The sequence below is a fragment of the Salvia splendens genome, chromosome 15 (genome assembly GCF_004379255.2).
Source record: "Salvia splendens isolate huo1 chromosome 15, SspV2, whole genome shotgun sequence".
Lineage (NCBI taxonomy): Eukaryota > Viridiplantae > Streptophyta > Magnoliopsida > Lamiales > Lamiaceae > Salvia > Salvia splendens.
The window spans coordinates 3468929-3479078 of NC_056046.1; the positions used below are offsets into that span (position 1 = coordinate 3468929).

The following is a 10150-nucleotide window of genomic DNA, read 5'->3' on the forward strand; positions in this document are numbered from 1 at the left end:
CCCTTAAATGACATAGGTATGCCCAAATTAATTTGTTATACCCACTTTTTAATATTTCACCAAAAAAAGAGGAAAATTAGAAAAATAATAACCATAAATAGTTGTATCAGTGTAGGGGTTAATGGCGCGAAGTTCAACGAATCTTCTTCAAGCTTAACTGTAACACACACATACACACACTCAGCTGTGGCGCCTCGGAACTGTCGGCCCTCCATTTCCATCTCTTTTTTGCTTTTTTTTTTGGTCTCCATTTCTCTTTTTATACGCATGTATGCGCAGATCGTGGTGGAGAGATATTGAGATACACAAATTGGCCTTTCTCGCTCCGGATTCTTCATTGATTTCAGGCGCAGACCTCGAATCTCATCCTCATTTGCATTCGTTCGTGCTGCTGCGCATCGGCTTCGGGCTCCGCAGATCAATTGTATGCTCAATTTTCTGGATTTGCTTTCGTTTACAATTATGCATGTTATTGGTTAGATTTCGAATTTCGAATTGAAAACATCTGGTTTCTATGTCTATATGTGTGATTTAGCGATAAACGTGTGTTTGCGATTTCGAGTTTTCACGCTTTCTGTGAATTTTGAAATGTTGTAGGTTGTAAAATTCAGACGAGAGAATTCAAGTTTACAATTGTTTTATGCAATTCATGTATCATTCTATCACCTGGAGCAGTATCCTAATTTAAAATCCCTACAGATTTATTCTGCATTAGTTATACAAATCTTGTCACAACAGTTTTTACTGTTATGCTTACTTTTGCTTGTTCGGGGCTGGTGTCATGAATTGGGATATCTTGTAGCAGGATATTTGAATGGCTACAAGTGTAGCTTCAGGGAGCGGTCAGCTTCATTTTCAAGAGGCCTTTTTGAGGGGACATGGTGGCAGACGGGCTTATACTGTTCGTAATATAGCCGTGCCGCTGTGCATGCAGAAGGAGCTTTCTTGGTATGTCAAATAGTCTTACAATTTATGCTTTATTATAGTAACAAGGATTTTACCTTGGTTTCTTGTTTGGTAGATGAAAAGTTTGAAAATTGACGGTGTGATTCTGTTAGATGTGTTAAGACCCTTATGGTTCACCCTTTTCCTTCATGAACTATATTATTTGCTTATGGAACCGAACGGTTCTTTCTCTCTGGAAATTTTGGTCAGTTAAGGACCTAAGGTTGGTTGTGGGTGGTTGACAAACAAGTGATGTCTTCTATTGCACATTGGTGCAAACTTCAATCTGTTTCTGTTGTCTTCTCAGCCTAGTCATCTTTTTCACCCTTTTCACTGATTTAAATCTTACGGGGAGTGTGATAAGGGTATTTCCCTTATCACGATGCCGGAGACGATAAACAAGATAAAAGAGAAGTCCCGGGAGGCGGAATCCCGTCGACAACTCAAGCTTAAACAAAGTGCGTAAAATAAAACAGAAAGAAACGTAAATTCATATATTAATTCATTCGTTCATTGAAAGGAATAACAATGATATCTATTTATAATGCTAAATACCCTAACTTAAGGAACAAGAAAATATCCTAAACATATATGGAAAAGATACGACAAATCACTAATTAACTAATTAATAAAGGTATGGGGATCTTCATATAGATATGCACGTATCAACTCCCTCGCGGTTAAAATCCACCTTGTCCTCAAGGTGGGAACCACGACAAAACGAAGAATGTAGCGAACAAAAGCTTTGGCTAGGTATCCCCTCCTTGATCAAAACTGTGCATTTGCTTAAGTCGTGCACAAAGCTGATGAAGTATCTTAAGCACGTCCATGGTGGAAAAGAACTCCTTTGCTTTCTTGGACTGCTTGTTAGTGTCATCGGAAATATTTGAATCAATTTTTCCATCAAAAGAATTTTCCTTCAAACCTTTTGGAAGGGCATGTGCAACTACATCTCCAACAAATGCACATAGATAAACATCTTTTCTAAAAACCAATTCTTCATGTTCTAATCTATGCTCATCCTTAAATAACCTTCTCTTCTCCTCCATTCCTACTTCAAGGTCCTTCTTTGTTGTCTCCAATGGAGGCTTGTGCTCATCAACAAGGACTTGAATCTCCGTTTTCTCTTCCCTTTCATGCATATTCGTTTCCCACTCCGTTAACATTGTGCTCGGCACCACTTGTGGATGCGACATAGAGGCCAATAATGGAGCTGTCACGGGCTGATAAGGTCGCGGTACGGCGGAGATCGGCAGCCCAAAGGCCAGTGTTGGGCCAGGCTGCCGCGGTGGTGTCGGATCCTCCAGCAAGGGCATGCCGAGGTGTGGCTGCTGCCAGTCCATGAGCTGTTGTGCTGGTGGTAGGAGGCTGGAGACACGGCAGTTAGTAGCATCCCAACAAGTCGGTGTGATGACCTTGGGTTGCTGCTGCGGAAACCACACTGAAATAGGGTCTTGGCGATTAGGCTGCGGCAATCCGTAGGGCAAGCAGCCTGTGTCGGGCGGTGGCTGGTAGGACAACGGCAACTGCAGGTATTGCTGGGTATGCTGTGCGGCATATAGCTGCTGCAACGTGGTCGCCGACAACATGTATGGATTTGTCACAGCATTGTTGGTGTAGCCGGTGGAAGGGTTTTGGTGCAGCGGGTATATCTCTTCCTGGTAAGAAGCCGATGGCTGGTAGGGCTGATGTGCAACGGCGTACAGCGGGGGGCCGTCCGGGGGGTCGGGTTCTGGGCGCAACGGAGGGAGCTTGGTTGCTGCCCTACGCTCATGCTCAATCAATCGGGTCTCGAGTCGAGTATGCCAAGCGAGGATATATTCCAATGTTGCAGCTATTGAATTCAGTTGCAAGTCTTCTGCTGCTTGCGATATCTCCGGCCATGAACGAAGATTGACTTCGGCCATGAGTTCGAGGATGAAAGCACCAATTTGATAAGGGTATTTCCCTTATCACGATGCCGGAGACGATAAACAAGATAAAAGAGAAGTCCCGGAGGCGGAATCCCGTATACAACTCAAGTTTAAACAAAGTGCGTAAAATAAAAAAGAAAGAAACGTAAATTCATAAATTCATTCATTCGCTCATTGAAAGGAATAACAATTACACCTATTTATAATGCTAAATACCCTAACTTAAGGAACAAGAAAATATCCTAAACATATATGGAAAAGATATGACACGTATCAAAGTGGCACTTCTTGTTTTTGGTTAACTCCTACGGTTGCTGAATTTGACTTTTGTGTCTCTTTTGAGAAAGAGGATCCCAGTCACCTAGCTATAATTTGAATGTTTTGTGACTTTCAATTGTGAAAAGCAAGAGACAATATAATATTGGGTCTTTTATGTTACATCTGCATCTGATAATATATATGATGCATACTTCAGGTGTCATGGGGTCTCTAAAGGCTTGCAGATTACCAAATCTAATTACTTCCAACCCCATATCAAGGGAGAGTGCAATCTACGCAGAACCGTGATCAGATCGTACCTGAGAGAGGGTCATAATAAATATTTTGATTTTGCTGTTATTGGAAGTGGAGTTGCTGGCCTTCGTTATGCTCTTGAAGTTGCAAAACTTGGAACTGTTGCAGTAATAACCAAGGCTGAACCACACGAGAGCAACACCAACTATGCACAGGGTGGTGTGAGTGCTGTGCTATGCCCATCAGATTCAGTGGAGAGTCACATGCATGATACAATTGTTGCAGGCGCTTATCTATGTGATGAGGAGACTGTCCGAGTATGTTATAAATGCATTTTCCTTATCCATCTTTTCTACTTTGTTGGTTGTAAAAAATTGTTGAAAATTTTCTCCTTTCAGTAGCCAAGCTATGGGTTTTAAATCAATATATCATGCTACACATATATATGGATCACATCATGTGGCAGAAAAATATAATTGATGCTTTTTTCGATTTAAGCTGTAGCAAATCAAGGACTATGATAGTATCTTTTTTCACAATATTTATCATGCATACAGGTAGTATGTACAGAAGGACCTGAGAGAATCAGAGAATTGATTGCAATGGGTGCTTCATTTGATCATGGGGAGGATGGGAATTTGCACCTTGCAAGGGAGGGCGGACATTCTCATCGTGGGATTGTACATGCTGCGGATATGACTGGTCGGGAGATAGAGAGGGCTCTCTTAGAAGCAGTGCGGAAAGATCCTAATATCTTTGTGTTTGAGCATCAGTTTGCTATAGATTTGCTGACTTCTCAGGTAACTTGGTTTTGTACTTGTCTGTGTGTTTAATTGTGTGCATAAATTTTCACACATACCATTGTTGGTTCTGATTGATTTGATGGTAGCAGATATTCCAGAAGTGATGTATAAAGGGATGTGTCATACCATATTTAGCACTACTCGAGGTTCTGGTATCACTGTCTAACATATGTATTCTTGTTGGGTTGCAGGATGGTTCTGACACCGTTTGCCTTGGTGTTGATACTTTGAATACAGAAACACATGAGGTAAGTAAAGTAGTATGCCACTCGTAGGAACATGCTGTAGGATTCTATACCGTTTTGTGATTTCTGTCTTTGATTTATAAACTTAGGTAGTGAGATTCATCTCGAAGGTAACCCTACTTGCATCAGGAGGAGCAGGACATATCTATCCCAATACTACCAATCCTCAGGTGAAACTGCACCTTCTTTTCCTTTAAAAAATTCATGGATATAATACCGTCTCGATGAAAATTAAGCTTTTTAGCTGCATTTTGGAACCTAAAACATAAAGGAACATTATAGTAAATTTGCCTTACTCATCTTTATTTTGGATTTTTAAGTTATAGAATATGTTGAATGATATATCTTGACTTTGTATTTGTAGGTCGCAACTGGAGATGGAATTGCTATGGCTCACCGAGCTGATGCTGTAATTTCCAATATGGAGTAAGTGATTCTAACCTTTTCGCCCCATTCATGAACGTACATATTCTTCTTCACTGTCTTATCATGCAATCTTTAATAATTATCCGATCATATTAAAATACTACTGCATAGTTAAGCTTGTACTTTGTTCAGCACTATGAAGCAGTTTTGTCCTTGATCTCTTACATTCTTCAAGTGATACATATTCGATTATAAAGTAGAGATGTAGAATTTAGTTCATCGAGAATTTGTTTACCACATACAGCATTCCTCTGTTCATTGCCCAATATATAAGATTTCTTTACTGGCTAGACTAGTGATTAATTGCCAAAGTTTTGGTCGTCAACTTAAGATGGTGCATTGCATTACTACCAGGTTTGTGCAGTTCCACCCGACGGCTTTGGCTGATGAAGGACTTCCAGCTAAGCCGAAAGAGGCCCGGCAAAATGCCTTTTTGATAACTGAAGCTGTGAGAGGAGATGGAGGCATCCTCTACAACATGGACATGGAGAGGTTCATGCCTATGTATGATGAGAGGGCAGAGCTTGCCCCAAGAGATGTCGTAGCAAGAAGCATAGATGATCAGCTCAAGAAGCGTAATGAGAAATATGTCCTTCTTGACATAAGTCACAAGCCCAGAGACAAAATTCTCTCCCACTTCCCCAACATAGCAGCAGAGTGTCTCAAGCACGGCTTAGACATAACCAGACAACCAATCCCCGTCGTTCCTGCAGCTCATTACATGTGTGGTGGAGTCCGTGCTGGGCTCCAAGGGGAAACCAACGTCAGAGGTCTCTATGTGGCTGGTGAAGTCGCCTGCACTGGCCTGCATGGAGCAAATCGCCTTGCTAGTAACTCGTTGCTTGAGGCCCTTGTCTTTGCAAGAAGGGCGGTTCAACCTTCAATCGACCACATGAAGAGCTCACGAGTTGATCGTGGAGCTTCATATTCTTGGGCCCGGCCTATAATGCCAAAATCACTCGGAAAGACAGTGCTGAACAACATCTCCCTCAAGACGAGGGAAGTGAGGAGAGAGCTTCAGTCGATAATGTGGAAGTACGTGGGAATTGTCAGATCAACGACGAGGCTGGAGAAAGCTGAGATGAGGATTGGAGAGCTGGAACTGGAATGGGAGACTTACCTATTCCAGCATGGCTGGGAACCTACAGTGGTGGGGCTGGAGGCATGTGAGATGAGGAACCTGTTTTGCTGTGCCAAACTCGTTTTAAGTAGCGCTCTAGCGCGCCATGAAAGTCGTGGCCTTCACTACATGGTCGACTACCCCCACGTCGAGGAAAGTTTGAGGCTGCCTACAATCATCTTCCCATCTTCACCTGTAAGCAGTTCATGGAGCTCAAGGCAACTTCACAGGTAACCAGATGTCCTAGTAGAAAAAAACTCGAATTTGTCGATTTTTCTGCCTAAACTTTAGGTGGCCTGCATTTGTTACAGTAAAACATATTGCAAGATTGGATTATACGCAGCAAATTAAAATTATTGTGTAGACATGATACGGTCATTAATTCTTTTTATTTAAGTAGCTATTTTACTTTTGCCATTTTTTCCATTTTTTCCATTTGTTAGTATTATCAAATAATTTTTGATTTTTTGCGGACACTGGATCATGTAAGTCCTGTCCAAACAAATAAACTACAAACTAAATACTTAAACAATTTCTTCGTCACAAATGAGGACAAGTAGGCAAATTTAGACATATTTTTGTCATTTTCCACATTTTTTCAACCATTAGCATGTATGTAGATTTGTACATCAATACCACACAATAGGTGGGACAGCAACAAGCCGATTCCTACTATTAATACTAATGATTAAGCAGCACCTCTTGTCCCTTACAAAATCCTAATCCAAAACAAGTCCCATGTCACACTCACAAGATGAAATGTCAACTTACAAATCCAAATCCAATTTCTAAAAAAAAGCACATTGAGATTTGATCCATCACAGAATGCAGTTGAATGTCTATCATCACTAGTGGTTGCACCAACAATAGGAAAATGAAATCGCATCTTTACAATAGCAAAACATATAGTTTACATAAACTGGAAAGCGACATACAAATTCATATTACTTCCCTCACCCCTGCAGATGTGGAGGAAGGATATGTACATAACACAGTGGACAGCAACATCTCGAAAGCCCCTCTACATTACACGGTGATACCGACCTTTTCTTAACAAAAAAACATGCACAAATCTCATTACACACGTCGATCCTGTAACCGGAATGAGTAGGAAATACAGCAAAAAAGGAGACCGGAAAAAATTATCAGCAGAGAGATTAATCGCGTTTCTAGGAAACCTCAATGATGCTTCCATGAACAGCATCGTTCTTGACAAGCAAGGTCTCCAGTGATCTTGATTTTCTGGTCCTAGACTTTCCTGCTTCTTTCAATAGTATAGCCAGCCTATCCTTCTCGTCTTCCACGTCTGGATTCGCTGTTCCAAGCCTCTCCTCTCTCAGCAAAACAATGTACTCCAAGATTTCAATTGCATCAGTAGTTCTGTATTCATATTTTAAGAGCAATTAGCAACAAATTCAGCACTACTCTTAATAAAAACTTCATTTGTGACATTAAGGAAACTTTTTAAGAGGTTTGATCACTATACCTGCCCATTGCATCATAAGTTCCTGCAAGATTGCTGTAAACTCCTAGTGTTTCAGCATGGAATGGCCCGCATTCGGACTCGAGAATGTCACGAGCTTCTTCAAACAGATCAGCAGCCTCGTTGATTGAGAACAGCTGCACAGCGGCAAGCCCCATCTGGTTGAGAGCAATGCCAAAGAGAGCGGACTTCTTTTCTCCGATGAGGCGAAATTTCGTTGTAGCATTCTTCAGAGCATTGTATGACTCAACATAGCTTCCCAAGATGTAGTAGAGCACTCCCATTTGAGCTTCGATTCCTGCAACAACACTCTGCTGCCCGGGCGCGTTCCCATAAGCTCTTATTGCCCTCTGCAGCAGCTGCAGCGCCTGCTGAGGCTCGTTCAAGGACTCATAGATCGCAGATATATCCACCAAACCACTCGCGACCTCCTCAGGCGGCCTCCTCACCGCTGGCTTGGCGTAAATCTTGAGAGCACTCTCGCAGTAGGATTTGCAATCACTGAATTTCCCAATCTTGTTGTACAAATCAGCCAAACGAACAAAGACAGATGCCACGGATGGATGGCTATCGCCTTTGATTCCCTTGAACGTGCTGAGTGCCTTCTGGTACGCGCAGATGGCCTCATCATAACGGAGCAGAGACAGATACGCGTCTCCAATGCTGCAATCAATGGCTGCAACATCAGCATTCTGGCCGTTGGCAGCCATTGCCATGCTTGCAATCACATAATGCTCGAGTGCACCCTCGTAATCGCTTTTGGAGTCACAAATGAGGCCAAGGAGCCGCCTATCCGCCGCTTCCTCAGGTGAGGCAATTGATCCATTCACCTTATGAATGTCCAGAGCCAAACGACACAACAGCTCCGCTTGATCAAATTGCATTGCTTGCACATGTGCCTCAGCCAGATACCTACACGTCTCACCAAACCTTGGATCGTTCTCCCCCAACACCTGTCGTTGGATCTCCAAACCTGCAGTGTATAGAAGAATTGAGTTCTCAATCTGCCCCAGCATCGCATAAGTATCCCCCAGCTGCATACACCCAGCAAACTTAGCAAGAGCATGGTTCTGGCCTAAATCCATCGCAGGAATCTCAATAGACTTCTCAAGAAGCGGGATGGCATCGTCGTGTTTCCCCATCCTGCAGTACAAAGCGGACACAACGTGCAAACACATCACATAGTCTAGATCAGGCGTCTTCTCACCACCCAACCAGGCCTCAAAGGACTTCTTAGCCCTCATAGCCGAGTCCAGAGCCTTCTTAGGATTCACCCCCGTTGCTATCATGTCCCTCGCCTGCTTCAGAAGATACGGACCAAGAAACCTCGCCTCACCACCATTCTCCTCTGCCACAGTATGCACTTTACCCCTCTCAGCCCTTAAAGAAGAAGCCCTCCCAATTTTCTCAACACCCTTAACATTAGGCTGCTTCCCATTCGGGGGCCTCCTGTTTTGAGTCTTGCTCCTCCGAATCACTTTCTTAGATTCCTCCGAGGGCAGCTCCGAGAGGTGCCTGACCTGCGACTGTGATGTAGGCGAGCCACAGCTGAAACCAGCAGGATTGATCCTAAATTTCTCTCCAAAACTGTCACCCATGGCTACTACTCTCTTCCCCTCCCTCTCTCCATTACTCCCACTCCCTACCCCCCTCTTCACCTCCACCACGCCATGCTCGCCTCCAGCAAGAAAATGCAGCTCAGAGTCGATGCGCGACTCCTCACCATACGAGAGGTAGCTGCGCCTGGATGGAGAGTGATCCGAGCTCTGCATCTCACACACATTGTTGTAGAGCTCCTCAATGGTGTTGTCCATCGCCCCATCAATGGCTAGGTCGAGAGAGTCGCTGTCGCGGCTCACTGAACTTGTGGGACGGCTGTGCTTGCTCAACGGGCTACGAGGCGATCTCTCCATGAAAATCTCCTTGCGAGGAACATAATGCTGCTCCTCCTCCTTGGCAAAGTTCTCCTTGTTTGATCCCTCCTCGTTCAACTTAGGCATCCTCACTCAATCCAACCAATCAACTCCAACTTTGTTTTTTTTTTGTTTCTTAATTTGTTTTTTCCTATAGATGATTAGAATTCAAAAGTGGCAGTTAGTTTTGACAGAATTCATTATGAAATTACAGCAACACAGAGCACTAATGATAGGGAAAAACGCATTCCCAATTCAACAAATGCATTTAATATGGAATGTAACAGCAAAATTTCTTATCTTCGACCCTTTTGCACAACAGAAACAATGATTATCCAAAAACCTAGGAATTATACATCAATCTAATCATAAAACTTCTTCACAATCTCAATCCATTCCCTTAATCATACCCTTTTATTAGATGCTACAACAAAAAAAAGCACAAAATTTGCATGATGCAGAAAAATTATAACACAACGAAAAAAAACAGAATTGCACAACATGATCGTACCTTAATAATTACTCCTCGCAGAAGAGAAATTGATTGCGTTGGCAATGCGCGTGCGTTTCCGTCTCTGCCCTTGATTGCGTGCTGTTCATGCATAGAAACACATGCTTTGTGTATAAATGTATATATATAGATTGATGGGCAGAGGAGATGAAGAGAAACAGAAAATGGTGGTTGATTTGGAGACGAAGGGAGGGGCAGAATTGGATAATCGATAATCCAGTTTATATAAACTGGATTGATATAAATGATTGGAAAATTTGACAAATGTAGGCAGATAA

At 42.7% G+C, this 10150-nt stretch overlaps 2 protein-coding genes across 3 annotated transcripts; one reads left to right on the plus strand and one right to left on the minus strand.

Annotated features, from left to right (window-relative positions):
- Positions 1–141: 141 nt before the first annotated feature.
- LOC121766403 (L-aspartate oxidase, chloroplastic-like) lies at positions 142–6375 on the plus strand. Of its 2 annotated transcripts, none has more exons than XM_042162695.1 (8): positions 142–424; positions 803–948; positions 3334–3688; positions 3929–4171; positions 4366–4422; positions 4509–4589; positions 4784–4845; positions 5200–6375. In XM_042162695.1, exons 2-8 carry the CDS (start codon positions 815–817, stop codon positions 6197–6199), a joined length of 1932 nt encoding a protein of 643 aa, XP_042018629.1. In that variant the 5' UTR covers positions 142–424; positions 803–814; the 3' UTR covers positions 6200–6375. The 2 variants fall into 2 exon arrangements, with proteins under 2 accessions (XP_042018629.1, XP_042018628.1); XM_042162694.1 differs by having other exon boundaries at positions 806–948.
- Positions 6376–6832: 457 nt separating this feature from the next.
- LOC121769034 (protein KINESIN LIGHT CHAIN-RELATED 2-like) lies at positions 6833–10150 on the minus strand. Its single transcript, XM_042165690.1, has 3 exons — positions 9873–10150; positions 7452–9512; positions 6833–7345 (listed from the first exon to the last, which is right to left on the minus strand). Exons 2-3 carry the CDS (start codon positions 9446–9448, stop codon positions 7135–7137), a joined length of 2208 nt encoding a protein of 735 aa, XP_042021624.1. The 5' UTR covers positions 9449–9512; positions 9873–10150; the 3' UTR covers positions 6833–7134.